Source organism: Loxodonta africana, chromosome 13, assembly GCF_030014295.1.
Source record: "Loxodonta africana isolate mLoxAfr1 chromosome 13, mLoxAfr1.hap2, whole genome shotgun sequence".
NCBI classification, from domain to species: domain Eukaryota; kingdom Metazoa; phylum Chordata; class Mammalia; order Proboscidea; family Elephantidae; genus Loxodonta; species Loxodonta africana.
This window is the reverse complement of record NC_087354.1, coordinates 23,450,942-23,470,676: the sequence shown is the minus strand read 5'-3', so window position 1 is coordinate 23,470,676 and position 19,735 is coordinate 23,450,942. Positions and strand designations below refer to the sequence as shown.

Here is a 19,735-nt window from a genome sequence, read left to right as displayed (position 1 = left end):
AAAGTTACATTTCCTGATTTCAGGAATTGTTACAATTAGTTCAAGAAAAAAGTAAGTAATTATCTAATTCCAGTAAAACTTTATGGGGCCCTTTCCACCCCTGGCTAATGGCAGGTGCAAAATGTAATTTGAGTTAAACTGTCTAAGGCTGAGGTAGCGTAAAATATTCAGCATGAGGAGCATTACCTCTTGTGAGAACCATATTTTCTAGGAGGCCTTTTGATCAAGATAGGACTCCAGGGGTTATTGATTCTGCGAGGAGAGAGTAAGAGCTGGGGGAACGAAGCACAGCCATAGTCAGCACCAGGACAGCCAAGGCAGAGTGGCTGCCGAGTCTGCCATTGTGGGTAGAGCTGCCAGTCCTGCAGGAGCCAGGGTTCAATCGCCGGCTGTGTAACCTCAGGCAACTCAGGGATCCTCTCTGGACTTGGGTTCGGGACCTATAAATGGAGAATAAGATGACCGCCTGGAATCGGTTGTTTCTCTAGGGCTGAGCACTTCGCCCACAAATGGCAATCAGCATCCCGGCTCGAGCTGACCGGTCTCGGGTATTTCTTCTCTCTTCCCCTTCCCCCACCTCCCCTCCTAATTCGTCAGGTGCTGAAACATCTGCTTTGCTGAAACCGCCTCTTTGCCGCGCGCTGGGGATTGTCCCCAGGTGTTGGTCTTTGTGTCGGGAAAACTTTGCGAGAAAGCGAGGGCGCTGGACAAAGAGCGGGCGAAGGAGGGCGTTTGCCAACCGGCTGCGAGCGCCGGGTGCTGCGCGCTCTTCCCTGGGCTCCCCTCGGCACCCAGACGCACGGGTGCCCCGAGCCCAGCCTCGTTAGCTGGGGGAGTGGCGGGCTCCGGCCGCAACCCAGCGCCCTGGGAAGCTGGACAAGCCGCACTTCGGGAGCTGTAAAGGCCAACGGCTGGACGCTGGAGTTGCCCGGGGTGGGAGGAGGCGAGCAGAGGCGCGGAGCAAAGCTGTCAAACTGCGCGTGGAGCCCCGCGCGGGGCGGGCGCAGGGCGGGGCGGGGAGGGGCGGGCGGGGGCCGAGAGGGAGCAAGCGGGCTCGCGGCGCCTGAGCAACCCTGTCTGCCGCCGCTGTCGCCGCCGCCGCCGCCGGCCGGACTCGCCCGGAGCGCAGGGTGTCTGCCCCGCCGCGCACCGCGGGGAAGCTCCGGCGCCCGCCGCTCAGCCCTCCAGCCCGCTTCTCGCGCCAGCCCGCGCGGGTCCCAGCGGGCACGACCCAACCATGCAGCTGCAGTTCCGGAGCTGGATGCTGGCCGCGCTCACGCTGCTAGTGGTCTTCCTCATCTTCGCAGACATTTCGGAGATCGAAGAAGAAATCGGGTAAACAGCTGCGCCGGGGACCGGGCCGGCAATGGCGGGATCGCTCCCTCTCCCACCCTGGTACTCCGCCCCCGCTTTGTGTGCGCCGCTCCCCCTGTCGCTCCTCTGGGGAGGTGGGGGACGGTTTGGGTCGGGGGTGGCGGTGCGGGGGGCCCGGGACCGTTTGGGGAGCGGGGGGTGGGGGCGCGGCCGCCGTGGGGCTTCGCTGGGCAAGGGGCAAGACGACCCCCAGATGGCCAGCGTCGGGGGGCAGACTTGCCGCCCTGCCCCTTCCTCTGGTGGGTCCGCGCGTAGTGTCAGCGGGGTCCAGGGAGGGCCCCGGGGAGTGTCAGAGGCGGGCGGAGGGCCCGAGAGTGGAGGAGGCAGGAGTTTCTTTGTCTCCGGTTCGGCCGCTTTCTCGCCTTGGCAAAGTGGGCAGGGGGTGCGCGGGGGATCTCTGCGCTGGGGAGGGTATCCCCGGGCCAGAGCGGAGGGCGGGGGTTCTGCACCCGCTCCCGGCAACGGGGGTGTCCCCTCAACACACACAGACACGCACACACGCCTCCCGCCGGCCGGGGAGCTCAGCGTTGGGGTGCCGGCTGGCACCGCTGGAGGCGGGGCGCGCGGGGCGGGGCTGAGACCCCCGCCCTTCCCTGTCTTTGGATGCTCAACCAGCCCTGCCGCCCCCGACACTCAGCTTGCAACCCTGGGACTGAGATGTTTCGGGGAAGTCCGTACCACTGCCCGGTGGGCTTCTGCGCACCTAGTGAGGGGTCTTGCCCTCGCTTTTTCTCACGATCTCCCCAGGGAGATGTGCTAGGACACCCCGGCACTCCCCCCGCGAGAGGTGCGGCAGGACGGCGAGCCCCTGCCCTGTCGCGGGCCTATCAAGAGCGCACACTTGCAGCGCGGGACGCACCCGCCGTGGGTACAGGAGGTGGAGGCTCGCACCCGAAGCCGGCCAGGCCCAGCCCCTTCGCTGGGGCGCCACAAAGAGTCGCCAAAGGGCGGTGGGTGGGTAGGGAGGCAGCCGGGTATCTGAGGGTCCCTGAGGAAAGCCTCCTGACACAGGCCAGCCAGAAGGTGAGGTCGCAGAGTGCGCAAGCCCCTTCCTCTTTGGGGTAGTGCTGAGCCAGACACCCTCCGCGAGAACCGCGCCGCCTGAGCCGCTTCTTTGTCCCATTTGCTATTTCATTCATTATCAGCGCGAGTTGATGAGCATTTACGCTGTCAGTTCCCTCAAATGGGAGATACCAGTCCAGAGCCCAGGGTGCCGAGGCGCTTAAGGGCGGGCTCTACTTCCTGCTGTCCTGCTCCTGCCCGCCTCTGTAACCCCAGAACTCCTCCTCTGAACTCCGCCCTTCAAGAGATCCTCGCTCCTCGGCTGCTTCCTCCCCATCCTCAGGAACTTGGTTTCCCCAAGAGTTCGAAAACTTTGCCAAATGCTGTGCAGTTAATAGACGACGCGCCACTAGCTCCCACATGGAGACAGAGAAACGCATTACTCTCCTGTTCGCCTCAAAACACGGGTAGGAAAGGGAAACGGGCAAGTTAAGTTTTGGGGTGATGGAGGAAGCAGTGGGGAGGAAGCCCCTAGGCACCCCTTTTCTTCTCCCAGACGTGGGCTCTGCCTGGTGTGGTCACTTGCTGACCGTTGCCCATGAGATAGGAAAGGATCCGCAGCTGCCCATTGTTCTGCTGTAAAAAAACAACACTCATTCATGCATCCTCCAGCTCATCCATTCACCGAACTTTCAGCGAATACCTTCTGTGTGCCAAGGACTTTCATTTTTTAAAATGCAATCAGGAAATCGCTTTGCACATAGTGCTGGATTTTCTTGCCAAATGCATTGTGAAGTCTCTACTGCACACATCAGGTTGTTGCAACAAGGGTATCTAGGAATAAACGCAAAAGCCTGAGCTAAGAAGGACATTTATACATATAATTTAAACCCCAGGGCTCTTCTGCTGTGGGTGTGTCCCCTGGGGTCTGTTTCACTTGGAGGTTCCTGCTTCTTTTTATCCTGCCCCTGCCTGGGCTGACCCTGGGGAAAATAGCCAAACAGGTCAAATGTGTTATCCTCTGTGACTTATTCCTTTGATCTGGTACCCCTCGCCCTCATGTTGACCCCTAGCTTGACCAGTCATGACCCAGGCCAGAGACCTACCTCCAGTCAGATGTAGCAGCCCTGGTCAGAACTCCAGTCTCACACATACTTAACCTCGAGGAATGGAGGCATGTCAGGGACTCGCCATGGCTGAAGGAGGAAAGACTTGGGGCAGAGGATGGAAATCCCAGCAACCCCTTACATCTGTTCACACCGTCACTTTCTTAATCCATGTACAAACTCAACTTTGGCCAGCTGGGGCTCAGCACAAGTAAATGCCTGGCACACCGGCCAAAGAGGGGCTCCAGGAGCAGGACCTTCCCAGAGACTGCAAATCATACTCAAGTTCATGGTGCTATTGTGCCAGCCCTGCCCACCTTCACCAACTTGATCTTGGCCTATGCTAGAGAAGATTGAGAATTGCCTGCCAGTGTCAGTCCCTGGAGAAAACAATGGTCCTAAAAAGAAAGTAATGGCTGGTTCCCTGTGATCTGTTAGAGAGAAGGAAGGAAAGAAGGAGAGAGAGAGACAGAAAAGAAAGAGCGAGGAAGGGAGGAAAGGAGGGAGGGAACCTCCCTTTGGGGTAATTTTTCCAAGAATTAAGGAATGAAGAGCATGTGAGGGAAGAAAATCACACATGTGTTGTCTGGAGGAACAAAATCTGAGATTCCCTTTCCTGGAGCTCTGGATTCTCTTTCCTGCAAAATGAGAACTTTGATGTGGTCTCAGTGGTCCTGTCCTGCCTGTGGAATCCTATAACATGTGTGTGAAGGGCAGGGCTTTCAACAGAGGACTTTTTCTGAGACGGATGTGTCTCTTTTCCTGTTAACTGATCATTTTCAATGTTACATTTCTCACTCTCTGGCTTGTAGAAACACCTCCCCGGGGAGAAGGAAATGTGGAAAGATGAGTTCCTGAAAAGCACCCAAACAGCTCTGCCCAGCAGCCTAGGAGCCAGTTCAGAGAGGGGAGAGGCTCCAACTCAAGCAGCTCTCTGAGTTTTGGAGACCAAGTTGTGAATTAAAATCTTCGGGCTGTCCACTGGGCTTTAGTCTTGATTGTAACCTCCATAAGAGCAGAAGGCATGCCTTCCATGCCCACCGTGGAGCTGCCAAAACCTGAAACACAATGTATTCAATAAACATCATAGGATGGCTATCCATCACTGACCCAGAGATGGGCACACAGAATCCTTGGGAAGGCTGAGACTCCTAGAGCCTTATCACAGGAAGGGACTGTAAGGCTTCCCCTACACAAACCTCCTCTTTTTACTGACTAGGGAGATTTGCTGAGGAGCCCTGGTGGCACACTGGTTAAAAGCTCACTTCTAACTAAAAGGTCAGTAGTTCAAACCCACCAGCCACTCTGTAGGAGAAACATGTGGCAGTCTGCTTCGGTAAAGATTACAGCCTTGGAAACTGTATGGGGCAGTTCTACTCTGTGCTATAGGGTCACTATGAGTTGAAATAGACTCAATGGCAACTGTTTTTTTTTTTTTTAGGTAGTGTTGAGCCTGAGAAGCAACATCACTTAAAATATCTAGGGTTATATGCTGGTTCACTGAGGATGGGGCAGGACTGCACAGATCTCCTAGCTTGTAACCAGGACTTCAAACCAGTTCGAATCGGTTCATTCATGGCTGACAAAGTGAAAGCAGAAGAGACCTGAAATTTTTTAATTTGAGTGATCTGGAACCAGTCAAAGCCCTGAAATGGGAAACTCAGAAGAGGTATAGTGAGCCCTTTCAAGAGCCTAATGTGTCACTTCTTCAGCCATAATTGAGCTAGGAAGAACTGATTCGAACCCCTGCTTATAACCCAGTGTCCTCATCCTAAAATGAGTTCCTCTGATCATAAAGGAGCTACAGAACTTTGGTTAAAGGGGAGGTGAATAACTAGCAATAACGTAGTCATTGTGATGATGATGGAGATGAAGATGGTGGTGATCGCATTTATTATTTGCTGAGAGCAAGGAGCTACTTCAAGTGCTTTATAGACATTAACATGTTTCATCCTCATGACAACCCACTGGTTACCTACCAATGACACCAAGAACTACCATGTGTGTTGAGTTCTGGGTACCAGGTACCTTGCTAACTGCTTTAAAGTACTAGTTCACCGACTCCTCACCAAGCCCCCTGTTATGGGTTGAATTGTGTCCCCCCCACCCCACCCCTGCAAAATATGCATTGTAAATCCTAACCTGTATGCCTGCGGTTATAGCCCCATTTGGGAATTCATTCTTTGCTATGTTAATGAAACAGGATTAGCGTAGGGTGTGTCTTGAGTCAATAGTTTTGAGATATAAAAGAGATGGGAAAAGAGAGATGTCAAGCCACATGAAGATCACCCAGGAGCAGAAGCTCAGAAGAGGCAAGGACCTTCCTCCAGAGCCAATAGAAAGAGAAAGCTTTCCCCTAGAGCTGACACCCTTAATTTGGACTTCTAGCCTCTAAACTGTAAGAAAATAAGATTTTGCTTGTTAAAGGCACCTACTTATGCTATTTCTATTGTAGCAGTGCCAGATAACTAAGATAGAATTTGGTACCAGAAGAGTGGGGTGCTGCTCTAACAGACACCTAAAATGTGGAAATGGTTTTGGAATTGAGTAGTGAGTAGAGGCTGCAAGAGTTTTAAGGTACCTATTTTTTTTTTTTAATAGTAAAAGCCTAGATTGCCTTGAAGAGACTGATGGTGGAATTGTGGATGTAAAGGCAATTCTGGTGAGGGATCAGAAGAAAGTGAGAACTGTAGAGAAAGTATCATCTTAGAGAATACATAGGGTGCCAGCGACAGAATGTTGCTAGAAATCTGGACATTAAATGTGCTTCTGATGAGACTTTACAAGAAAATGATGAACAAGTGACTGGACAATGGAGGAAGGGCAATGCTTTTTATGCAGTAGCAAAGAAATTGTCTGAATTATGTTCAAATGCTTGGTGGAAGGTAGAACATGTAAGTGATGAACTTGGATATTTGGCTGAGAAGACTTCTAAGCAAGATCTTAAAGGGGTCCCGTGGTTTCTCCTTGCTGCTTACAGTAAAATGTGAAAGGAAAGAGATGGACTTTAAAATGAACTGTGCAAAATGAAAACAGAACTTAAAAGATTTGGAAAGTTTTGCTGTACAAACTAAGGACACGTGTCCTAGAATGGTTGACCAAGGACATGGATACACAATCACTAAAGAGATTAAGCCTGAGGCTGATAGATCTAACCAACTACCGTACCAGAAAACCCATCAACTTAGTATGAAAGGGACAGAGAAAGAGTGAAAGGAAAGAATGCTTCCTGCCTCTTGGAATTCTACAGGCCAAAGGAGCTACATCTGTTGTCCTTCAAGAAAGGAAAAGATCATTCCTGGACCAGCAGAACTGTAGGAAGGAACACAGGAAGCAGCACCTTCTCGGTTTCAAAGGGTGAGGCCATGGTCTCCTGGATCTCAAAGAGTGGGGCCACAGCCTCCAAGGTTTCAAAGAGTTGGATCTTTGCCAGCTCAGTTCCAGGGTGTGGGACTGCTATTAAGGAGTGCCAGGGGATGAGGCTGCCGCCAAAGCCAAGCAGGCAGGACTGCCATGCCCAAGGGACATAAGAGGTGAGGCTGCCACTCAGATGGACTAGGAGAATGGGTCCATCCAAAGATGAGGGAGCAGAGTTGCCATCCCTGTGGGCCTGAGAGGCAGAGCTAAAGCCCATGGTCGAGGGGCCTCTACCCAGAATTCAGAGCGCGTGGCAGACACCCAGAGTCTAGAGGGCAGGGCCATTACTCAGATGGTCTCAGAGAACAGAGGATTATTTTCAAGCCTTGAGAGCTAATGTAAATTGTTCTGCTGGGTTTTGGACTTGCTTAGTATCCATTATCCCTTCTTTCTCTCCAGTTTCTTCCATTCGTAGCAGCAACGTCTACCTTGTGCCTGTTCTACCATTGCACTTTGGAAGCAGATAACTTGTATTCTAGATTTCACACGTTCTCAGATAAAGAGGAATTTTGCCCCAGGAGGAATAGCCCTAAAGTCTCATCCATATTTGATTTATATGATTCAGAAAATGAGATTTTGGAGTTGGAGTTGATTTAAGACTTTTAGGATGCTGTGATGGGGCGAATGTGTTTTGAATGTGGCAAAGACATGACTTTGGGGGGAGGCAAAGAGTAGAATATTATGGATTGAATTGTACCCCCCCACAATATGTGTTTTAAATCCTAACTTCTATGCTCGAGATTATAATCCCATTTGGAGATGGGTTGTCTTTGCTATGTTAATGAAACAGGATTAGCGTGGGACGTGTCTTAAGTCAATCTCTTTTGAGATATAAGAGAAATTAAACAAGCAAGTAAGAGAAGCAGAGATGGGGAGAGAGGTGCCAAGCCACATGAAAATTGTCCAGGAGCAGAAGCTCAGAAGAGACAAGGACCTTCCTCAGAGTGGACAGAGAGACAGCCTTTCCCTAGAGTTGACACCCTGAATTCGGACTTCAAGCCTCCTAAACTGAGAAGATAAATTTCCATTTGTTAAAGCCACCCACTTAGGGTATTTCTATCCTAGCAGCACTAGATAACTAAGACACCCCCTAAGCTAGGTCCTATTGATGTCTCCATTTTATCAATGAGGAAACTGAGGCACAGAAAGGTTGTATAACTTGCTAGGGTTAAAACAGGTGCTTGATTCTAGTTCTATGGGAAGCCAAGCCCATGCTCTTGACCACCGTGTTAGACTGCCCTGCCCTCTGAATTAGTTGCCTCCTACAGTAATATGAAATAGCTTTCAGGATTGGACTTTCTAGCTCACTCCCCAGAGTTTTTCTGAGGACCCAGAGTTCTTCTTATCTGCTTTCCTAAGAGCACGTTCTGGCCTTAGTTTGGAAAGTGGGAAGGTGAACGAAGAAGACTGGAGAGACACTTCAGGGCCTGTCTCCCCAAATGTCACTTTGGTCCAACCAATTCAGCATGGTGATAAAAGACAGAATAGCATTAACCCCTAGCATGCCAGACAAGCTCACACTGCCATGGGCGTGAGTATCGTAGACTCAGGCAGGGCCTTGGGGTAAAGCTTCTGGAGGAGGGAAGACTTATTACAGTGCAAACCTACTTCTGGTGTCAGCTGAACGGGCCTTCCCCACTTCTACATACCATATGAATTGGGTATGATTGGGTCTGGAGGAGGGGTGATATTAAAAACATTTAACAACTAGTCCCTCAGGAGCACCGACCTGTTAGAATGGACTTTGGATCTGTCAGAACCGATACTATCCAGTACGCTGTGGCCAGTGGTCCTGGCACACCCCAGCCAAACAGCAGGCCCTATCTAGGAAAGTGATAGACAAGGAGAGGATAGCTCTGATCATTAGCCAGGACTAGGTCTATGAGCAGGGGCCAGTTGTGGCTCAGTGGTAGAATTCTCACCTTCCATGCAGAAGACCCAGGTTTAATTCCTGGTCAACGTACCTCATACACAGCCCCCACCTATCTGTTAGCAGAGGCTTGTATGTTGCTGTCATGCTGAACAGGTTTTAGCAGAGCTTCCAAACTAAGACAGGCTAGGAAGAAAGGCCTGGCAGTCTACTTCCAAAAAGCAGCCAATAAAAACCCTATGGATCACAATGGTCTGATCCACAAATGATAGTGGCGATGATGAAGGATTGGGCAGTGTTTCTTTCCATTGTGCAGGGGGTCACCACGAATTGGGGACTGACTCAAAGACCACTAACAACTGCAATTGATCCGTGAGCAGGGAGCAGCTATTGCTATCAGCTGAGAGTGAGGGTAGTGCACCTGTAGGGGGTGAGTCAGGTGGATGTGAAAGAAAATGGCCTTGAGCAGCCGCAGTCCATGCTCTCTGTAAGGTGCATGTGTATTTGCTCAAGGTGATACAACTCTTTTGGGGGAAATCTCATTCTTCTCCCCCATCAAGGTGTACTTCACTCAGGTATAAAATAGGAGAGAAAAAAGGGTCTGGTTTTAACTTACTGGCTCCAAGTCTTTGTTGCCAACTGTTCCTAACATCAAATTTAAATTGTAAATAGATATTCCTCTTACAGACCGATTCACCACGCAGGGGCTCTTTCCCCCTTGTAAAGCAAGGTTGCTAGGTTTTAAAACTGTTTAGGATCTAGAAATTGCAACTGCTGTAAAATACAAATTATAAATATTTCTCAGAGAGAGTGGAATTCTATAAAGGCTCCCCAGTGCTTTTAACATAGCATGCAAGACAATGCATGATCTGACCCCTGCCTCCCTCTTCAGCCTCTTTCTTTCCTGCTCCTCCCATACCCTGGGATCCAGAAATTCTGAATGGCTCACTGTTCCCCAGAATGCACCATGATTCATACCTCCGAGCCTTTGCACATGCTGTTCCTCCTGGCTGGAACACCCTCCATGCACACACTATTCTTCTAGTCCCCATCTCTTTTGCCCCTGGCGGCCCTGTCTCCTCTTTCAAGGCCAAGGTCTGGCGTCACCTCCTTTGCAAAGCATTACCCTGCCCTGACAATCCGGGTTAGTTGTCCCTTGTGTGTGAGCCCTTATTATCCTGCCCTGCTAACATCCTATGGAGATGGAGTCCGTAATTATGTTTTATTCATCCCTTCCTTCCAGCCCTTATGCTGAGTATTTGGCTTAGTATCTGAAGTCCATGTCCCTAGGGTGCAAGCAGTTAATGTGCTTAGCTGCTAACCGAAAGGCTGGAGTTTCAAGTCTACCCAGAGGCACCTCAGAAGAAAGGCCAGGTGATCTACTTTCAAAACTCAGCCATTGAAAACACTATAGAGAACAGTTGTACTCTGACACACATGGGGTCACTATGAGTCAAAATCCATTCAGTGGCAACTGGATATATGAAGTCCATAATTTGTTGAATGAGCAAACTATGCGCCTAGGACACGGCAAAAATAGGCCCTAAGTCTCTTTACCCCGAAAGATATATAAAACTCATCGCCGTCGAGTCAGTTCCCACTCATGGCCACCCCACGTATTACGGAGTAGAATGGAGCTCTGTAGGGTTTTCTTGGCTGTAATCTTTATGGAAGCAGATTGCCAAGCTTTTCTTTTGTGGCACTTCTGAGTGGGTCTGAACTGCCAAGCTTTTGGTTACTAGTCAAGCGCAAACCATTTGTGCCACCCTGGGACCTAAAAGGTATTTCTTCTCCTAATGTCAGACACCCTCCGCTTGATCAGGAAGCCCACTGCTTTCCCAAGCATCCAACACAGGGAGCACAGCTCAGTTAAAGGCACTGTCTGCCTGTGACATTACCCCATACTTTCAGAATGTTGGAGGATGTGCAATGGAAATGAAAGCCCCTTTCTAGTTTGTAAAAGAGGAGGATCCAGTGGCAGATTTGCCCACTGCCAGTTAGATAAAAAGCCAAGTTGGAGAGCCCCAAGCCTCTGCCCAGGTCTTTATTCTCCTGAACGCCCTTCCAGCCTGCAGCGCCTCTCCAGCTGCACCCAGCCATCCTCCCTCCTGCCTAGACAGGAAGCATCAGTTCTATCTTTATCACCTTACAGGCTTGCATACCGGTGGTAAGAGCAGAGGAGGAACTTGGGGCCGGCTGTGAAATTGCAAGGGCTGGCCACTCTAAAGGATGCTGGAAGTTGTGTTTGAGACATGGAGAAAGTACGAAGTGTGAGAAGTCAGTGCGCATCATCCCAGAGGTTTTCCTTTTTCAATACTTCTATCAAAGCCAAGCCAAACCTGTTGCTGTCGATTCCACCTGTTACAGAGGAGAGCTACTCCATAGTGTTTTCTTGGCTGAAAGCTTTAAAGAAAATATTGCCAGGCCTTTCTTCTGTGGCACCGCTGGGTGAATTTGAACCTCCAATCCTTAGATTAGTATTCAAGCACAAACTGTTTGCACCACCCAGGAATGTAACACTTGTTTTTATTCTAAAACACTGGTCAAGCCAGTCAAGGCATGAACTAGCTGCATGGATCCTAGGTAAACTCAGGAGCCTGACATCTCTCAGCTGTCTCAAGAAACATGCATTAGAGTGACAGAAGATACAGTGAGGCTGACTGAGAAAGGCACGAGTGTGGCAGCGTCAGCCGGTGAGTCGGTGGCTGTCTCCTGCCAGAGGGCGGGGACAGAGCCACCTCCTGGAGAGGTGCTCTGGTTGGGGGGGTGCCATCTGCACCCCAGGAACCGTCCCCTGTGACTGCCTCAGAGACTGGGGTTTGCCTGCCCTCTGTCTCTCGGTGCTAAGTAAGGCCAGTCCTTAAGTGTTGAGATTAGTCATACTCCTGGGTTGCAGTGGGGCTGGTTTTAAATTCTCCCCAGTCGCCTGCAATTCGTCACTCAGCCAGGAAGCCGCCCGGTGTCCCGACGGGGGACCTGTTTGTCTTGGCGTTTTCTCAGCTTCACCTGTCACAGGGTTGGGCTTGGGCGGAGGGGAACGCTCCAGCTGGGGAGAGAGCAGTGGCCTGACAGGACAGGTGTCTGTTCCGCACGTTGGCAGACGCGGTTCCACGCGCCGCGGCGTCCCCCAAGATTTCCCGTAGATCGGAGTCTTGATTCGCTGCTCCGGGCAGCTCCGCGTCCCACCAGGCGGTGTGGCTGTGTGTGAGAGACAGAGGCGCTCTGGGTCCCGGAGTTTCCCCAGCGCGCGCGCCCGCTTTGTTTTTGTTCCAGGAATGCTGGAGCCCTCAGCTCTACTTCCTGGCCCCTCTTTCTGCCCAGGGCTACAATTTCTCCTCCGCCTCGAGCCTTCTGGCCAGTGGTGGGGTTTGAGATGACCCCTAAGTTTGTTCGTAGTTCCCAAATGCGCTCCGCAGATGGGCGGCCATCCAAATGGAAAAAAAGAAGGAAAACAAAAAGCACAATGTAGCGCTGACAATTATGTTAGTGTCAAGTTCCCAATTCTCGTCGTTTGAGAAGAACTCTTGCATATATCTGAGGTAATGTTCCTTTTTCCCTCCTGGGCCATTAACATGTCCTATCTTTTATGGAAGAGAATGATGGTAGATGGTAGTTGTAATAATACTTTTTCTTGACCAAAGAAGTTAGTGACCCTGACTCCCTAACCTTGAGCCCCAAATTTTTGGAAATGTTACTGGTCCCTAAAACCTAGTACTCTGGAGTCTGGGACCTTAAGGGAAACTGAGGGAATCGCTTCAGGAAAGGAAACTCCTCACATGTTTTTTTTCCCCAAGGAGGCCAATACCAACAGGGAATAACAATAACAGCTAAGTCATTATTTTTCATATTTGCGCTGTCCCAAACGATATTCTAAAGGAAACCCTGGTGGCATAGTGATTAAGTGCTGCAGCTGCTAACCAAGAGGTCGGCAGTTCAAATCCGCCAGGCGCGCCTTGGAAACTATGGGGCAGTTCTACTCTGCCCTGTAGGGTCGCTATGAGTCAGAATCGGCTCGACGGCAGTGGGTTTGGGTTTGGAGATTAAATGATATTCTAAGCACTCTAGCTATATTAACACATGCAATTCTGTCCACAATCCTATGAGGTCCATGTCATTATTATCCCCATTTTACAGATGAGGAAACTGAGGCATAGAGCAGTTAACTCCATCAAAGTCGCACCACTAGTAAGTTGCAGAGCGGGGATTTGAACCCAGGCCATATGGCTCCAGGGAACAAAGATAACTGTCCAAAAAACGATGTACTCGATGGCACCCAGTAGGAAAGAACTCATGCTCATGTTTCCAAGGGATAAACATTAGAAACATAAAGGTCTGTGGGAGAGAGAAACCGGGAGAGCAACAGGGCTGATGGAGGCCTCAGGAGACAGCATGTTAGCGCCAAGGCCGTAATGGGATATGACAACCCAAAATATCGATATGATTTAGGGTTGCCAGTTCTGACACACATGGTTGCAGGATGGGGAGCGAGGCAGAGCCTCTGATTCTGCCTCCTCCTCCCTCCCCTCTCCTGCAGCCAGCCCCTCCACCTAGGTTCCTCAGAAAGACTCTGGAGCACAGCATCTGTTTGACCATCTCATTAGCAGGGAGTGAGAAAGACACACACTGAGGGAAGAAAACAACAATACAAATGACTAAGGCCTGGAGGAATGTTCTTCTGGGGAAGGGTGAGAAAGGCTGGTGCTGTCAGCTTCCCCAGGCAGGGTGGAGCCTGGCCAAGGAAGGAAGGAAACCCTCAGGGGCGCGGGGAGGCCTTATGCAGGGAGACTGTACCTGCCCAGGGTGCGCCCCACCCCTCCTGTTCATTTAACACACTCAGACTGCTGCTGACCAAAAGTTTGGGAGTTTAAGTCCATCCAGGGGCACCTCAGAAGAAAAGCCTGGTGACCTACTTCCAAAAAACCAGCATGGAAAACCCTGTGGAGCACAGTTCTACTCTAACACACTTGGGGTCACCATGAGTCAGAACTGACTCCCCAGCAACTGGTGTATGTGTGTGTGATGCTGTGCCAGCCTGTCTGCTATGGACAGGTCATCTCATTCACTCTTCATAACCGCCCTGTTCACCCCTTTGCACACAAGGAAAGGAGACTCAGAGAGGTTCCAGCACTTTCCTGAGGTCACACAGCTAGTAAATGAGGTTTGCCTGTCTCTATCGGCCCAAGCTGCTCTTAGCTACTTTTTTGTATTGAAATTGCCTGGTTGCTTCTCATTCCTCTTGCCTCCCATACTGGGCCTCCTACCTGCCACCTCATTTTCTCTACCACACAGGGGTTTTTAAAAGGATGGTGGAAACCTTTGAGACTATAGAAAAGACTCACTGCAGGAGAAGGAGAATTAGGAATTGGAGGAGGGACTGGAATGTGTGGCTAACTCCATGAACAGCTGCCTCCTTTGCCATGAGACCAGAAGACCTGGGTGGTGCCTAGATGCCATTACTGAATGTTTTGATCAAAGATTCTATAGAAGAAAACTCATCAAAGGAGGGGAGTGGGTGGGGGATATCAAACAGAATTTTAAATTCTCATGGACACCAGACTTTCCAGAGCCATTGAGGCTGGATGACCCTCCCAAAACTATTGCCCTGAGATAATCTTTAAACCTTAAACTGAAAATAGCCCCTGAAGTCATCTTTAAACCAAACAATGTAAGTTAGCTTTGAGCGTTGTGCTCTTTAAGAGAATTATCTATATGTGATCAAATTGACAACATCAACTTGAAAGGGTAGAAAAGTAGCTTAGGGGGCAGTGAGTTTATGTTAATGTTGACGGAATAATTTGCAAAAGATAGCGAAAACGGTTACACAACTTGAAAAATATAAGCGATGTCACGGAATCGTACATGTAGAAATTGTTGAATTGGTATGTTCTGCTGTGTGGATTTTCACCCAAAGAAATAAAATAATTAAAGGGCAATTAAAAGACTCATTGCATATTCTCCCCCACCCCAATGGTGATGGCTCCGCACAAATGGCGGCCGTCATCACTGGGCACAAAATTTCAGCGGGACGCTGAGGAAGAGACAGACAGAAGGTGGACTCTGCCCAGCGAGGTGTGAACGCTTGTCATTGGGTTTCCCCATCTCTAATTTCAAGAACAAGAATATTGGCTGCGCTTGGAGGAGCGGTATGCACATTAATTCAGACCTTTCTTGGCAAATGCTAACGTGGCTTAAAGAAGGAAGGGAGAAGGCATAAGATGTGTGGAAAAATCCATTGGTAAATTGATAGGGCAGGACTTCTGTTTGCTCTTCTCCTGTAAGCAGCGAAGCCCTTCTTAGTGCACCTCTGAGGATCCTGAAATTTGGGAATTGACTTTAAGTGATTTCTGAGTGATGCCCAAACTGTATCCTAATCAAAATGTTTAGTTCCCAGGAGAAGCAGGGAGAAACCTCCTGTAGTGTAGCCATCCTAGGCCATCCTAGGCTGGCTGTGCACATGGGCACCAGCGTCTTGACAGTGGCCTCCCAAAGCCCCACGGATGGTCCAGCCTAGGAGAGTGAACCAGCCCCAACCCCTCTTCTCTCCCCCAGCCTTGTCAATGCTGCCCATGAACAAAGTTGAATTTTACCCAAGCAATTTAAATTTTACCCAAGCTCCTTTGTCTGTTGCAGGGAAGGTTTCCAGTAAACAACTGACTCCAGATGTGTCACAGTAGAACTGTACTCCATAGGGTTTTCAGTGGCTGGTTTTTGGAAGCAGGTTTCCAGGCCTTTCTTCCCAAGTGCTTATGGGTGGACTCAGACCTCCGACCTTTCAGTTAGTAGCTGAGCATGTTAACTGTGTTAACCTTTTCACGTTAACAACTGACTGCCAAACCTGTTGCCATCGAGTCAAGTCCAACTCATAGTGACCCTATAGGACAGAGTAGAACTGCCCTGTAGGGTTTCCAAGGAGCAGCTGGTATATTTGAACTGTTGACCTTTTGGTTAGCAGCCAAGCTCTTAAACACTGCACCACCAAGACTCCAAACAACTTACTAGATGGTCTTAAAGACCTACTCTGTTTAAATAAGTTTAGAATAGGCATGTCCCTTATCTCCCCAACCTTCCTCTCCCCCAATGTCCAGTCCTTCTCTCTTCTCCCTGGGTCCAAGTGGTCTTATCATTGTTGTTGTTAGGTGCCTTTGAGTTGGTTCCAACTCATAGTGACCCTGTGTACAACAGACTGAAACACTACCCTGTCCTGTGCCATCCTCACAATTGTTGTTATGCTTAAGCTCATTGTTGCAACCACTGTGTCAATCCATCTTGTTGAGCATCTTCCTCTTTTTCGCTGATCCTTTACTTTACCAAGCGTGATGTCATTCTCCAGGGACTGATCCCTTCTGACAACATTCCCAAAGTACGTGAGACGTAGTCTCACCATTCTTCTAAGGAACTTTCTGATGGTACCTCTTCCAAGACAGATTTGTTCATTCTTTTGGCAGTCCATGGTATATTCAATATTCAATTATCATCAAGAAAAAAAAAAAAAAACAACATTCTGAGCAACTAGGCTCTAATTGACACCTCTGTAAAATCCATCCCAGTGACCAACCCTTCATAACTTTCTTTTTAAAAGCTCCCAGTTCTTTGTCTCAGTGGGGTGGGAGCTGGTCTCTTGCTCCCCACCTCCATGCAATATTCCTTCCCTCCTTTCCCTTGGGCCTTCCTCTTCCCTTTTAATAATCCTTTTTGAATAAAGTGGTCCTTGTGTGCTTTAAAGGAGCCCGGGTAGCACAATGTTAAGCACTCAGCTGCCAACCGAGAGGTGAGTGGTTCTAACCCACCAGCCACTCCACAGGAGGAAGATGTGGCATTCTGCTTCCAAAAAGATTACAGCTTTGGAAAACCTGTGGGGCAATTCTACTCTGTCCTATAGGGTCACTATGAGTCGGAATCAACTTGGTGGCAGTGGGTTTGGGGTTGGGTTTTGTCTGCTTTAACACGGTCCACTATCTGGTTCAATGTTCCTTTGACACCACGCAGTCTCTATTGTTGTTGTAGGGTGCCATCGAGTTGATCCCAACTCATAGTGACCCCACGTGGCACAACAGAATTGCTCCATAGGGTTTTCTTGGCTATAATCTTTACTCAAGCAGATCTCCAGGTCTTTCTCCTGCAGAGCTGCTGGGAGAGTTTGAACTGTCAACCTTTCGGTTAACAGTTGAGCGATTAATCATTCTGCTACCAGGGCTCTTTACAAAAGCTCTAACCCCTAGCAAAGTGTCAGAATGACTCACTTAGGTCTTCATCATAAATCTCTCCCAGGTGGCATCCCAAGTCTTCCTTTCCTCCTCTCTGAACAGCCTGCCAGGTCCTCGCCGAGAGAGCTGCCCTTTCTACCACACCTTTGCTACTCTAGCACCAGAGGATTGCAGTTCTGGTCTCCACCACAACACTTAGTACCTGTGTGCCCTCCAGCAAGTGACCTCACCTCTCTTAGCGTCAGTCTCCTAATCTGTATAATGGGGTTAATATTATCCAGCTCACAGTGTTCCAGGAATTAAATTAAAAAAAAAAAAAGCAGCCAGAAGAGGGTTTGGCAGGTGCTCAATACACGTTGGTTTCTTTAAAGAGCTCAGTCATGGTTTTAATAAGGCAGTGTGGATATGAGTGGTTTTTAATTTAAAAGGTAGTAAAATAATTTAATTTTTAAATTAAATTAAAAAGCATGGTGAGGAGGGAGCGGAGGGACAAAAAGAGGAAGGGGTGTAGATACAGAAATTAGAAAAACACCAACCATTACTGTGTTAGAGTGTATTTGGACACACTCCCTGGAGGTGACCCATATACTCAGCAACTGGGATTTAGGGTTGTGGAAAGTGCAAACACATGCTTTTCTTGTGGCCACTCAGTACATATTTGTTGGCCTGCCTCCTGCCTGCTTATCTGGATGCACTGGGGGGCTCAATAAGGTCTCATAAAAGCCTAAACAACAGAAGGCATAGAGTGGGTGGAGGGAGGCTGTTGGCCAAGGCTGGAAATGGCCGGGACCCACTCCGCCTTCCAGATCAGCTGTACTGGGGTAGCCTTTGTTTAGTGATTTTTGCTCAAGGGTGAACCTGAAAAAGAAAAGTGAGTCCCAAAATGCTGATCCCAGGGATATGGCTCCTGCTGGCTGGGAAGAGCTAAGATTCAGCTGTCGGTTCCCTTTTAGGACCACGCCACACAATCCCCATAAGACAACAGGAATGATCAGGTCATGTGGCTTCCAGGAGGCAGGAAGTGCCACTGCTACGGTTCTTCAACTTGAGTGTGCGTCAGAGTCCCCTAGCAGGCTTGCCAAATACAGATTGCTGGGCCCCATTCCAGAGAAGGTCTGGGATGGGGCCTGGGAACCTTCATTCGTAACAAGTTCCAGGTGATGCTGCTTCTACCTGGCCCGAGGACCACACTTAGAGAAACTCTGGGCCACCCAAAGTGTGTAATCCTTGGGCTATCAATGAGGGCATCCTCTGGAGGTTAGTTAGAAATGCAAAATCTCAGAGCTCACCCCTTACCCAGACCTGGGAATCAGAATTTGCCTTTTGAAAAGACCCAGGGTAATTTATATGCGCACTCTGCTGGTATGGATAATCGGTTTCCCTGCCTCTGGCAGAACCCCACTCTGAGGCAGTGAGGTGAAACTTGTCACCATATCTCCATTTCCAATCCTAGGGTTGGCTTAGGGTGAATGGCCTCCAAATGGATGTCAGGAAAATGAATAATAATTATTTTTACAGCCACTTTTTGGATGCCTGCGTGTGTACCTGAATATTTGCATGCATCATTTCGCATGTGTATTATAAAATGTCTGCAAGACCCATTTTATGGACAAGTAAACTGAGACTCATGTTAAAAAAAAAAAAAAAGTAAATGCTTTATCAATACAGAAAAAGTTGCCGAATTTTATCAAGGCCTAGCTGGCTCATTTTCCTGGGTGCCAGGAGTGTAGCCACAAGGGTTAGCCTGCTTCTCTCCCATCGTCCCTCTCCTGGAGGAGGCCTGAGGCACAAGACGAGGCAGGAGAAACCTTCATCAAAGTTGGATTGATTTATTAAATATTCCTAAGAGCCCGGAGTGCATCTGTACCAGAAACAACCTTGACCCAGGGCTGGAGCACGTATCATTTTTGAAAATTCTACAGAAGCCAGTCAGCAAAGACTTCCTCAGCTGTGTCATTCAACCCCCTTCCCCCCCAGGAACTTGGCTAGGATGTGACCATTCACACAGCAAATGTCCCCACTTCACAGTTGGTACATACAGCAACAATTCCGTCCAGTGCTTGGAGTTCCTGAGTAGTTTTGGTGGCCTTCCCAGCCTGCAACCTAACTCAAAACTCCACCCTCCATTATAAAGAGCAGAGGAATTGAGGGCGAGGCCTCAAGGGCAATCCCAGGCAAGTATAGGGGAGCCTTTTAAAACCAATCTGCTCCTCCAGATAAAAAGAGCCCCTGGGCAGGCTGGAAGCCAAGAATTTAATTGTATTTATTTTTGCCTTCTATTTCAGGGAGGGGATATCGGTTTTCTATTTATGGTAGTGATACAAAGATTCCTTTTATGATAAATTCATTTAAGCTTTTAAGTGAGTCAATTTAAAGAAAAATATTAAGTCAATAATGTAGAGTTAACAAAACACACGAAGACAGTCCCAGAATGACGGGAATTTGTGCAGTGACCTGACAGCCTTGCTCCTTCTTCATGTCCATTATCTACCCCACATGATAGCAAACTGCCACCTGCCTGTCAGTTTGTCATACTGTGGAGGCTTACATGTTGCTGTGATGCTGGGAGCTACGCCACCCGTATTTCAAATACCAACAGGGTCACCCATGGTGGACAGGTTTCAGCAGAGCTTCCAGACTAAGACAGACTAGGAAGAAAGGCCTGGCAATCTATTCCTGAAAATTTAACCAACGTAAATCCTATGGATCACAACAGAATATTGTCTGACATAGTGCTGGAAGATGAGCTTCCTAGGTTGGAA

At 49.1% G+C, this 19,735-nt stretch overlaps 1 protein-coding gene across 2 annotated transcripts in view; it reads left to right on the top strand.

The window, feature by feature from the left end:
• Positions 1 to 1,237: 1,237 nt before the first annotated feature.
• ST8SIA2 (ST8 alpha-N-acetyl-neuraminide alpha-2,8-sialyltransferase 2) overlaps positions 1,238 to 19,735 on the top strand; it is an 86,758-nt gene continuing 68,260 nt past the window's right edge. For both annotated transcript variants that reach the window (XM_010593847.3, XM_003413902.4), the window contains exon 1: positions 1,238 to 1,335. In XM_010593847.3, coding sequence (XP_010592149.1) covers positions 1,238 to 1,335 — 98 coding nt within the window. The remainder of the gene's footprint in view (positions 1,336 to 19,735) is intronic.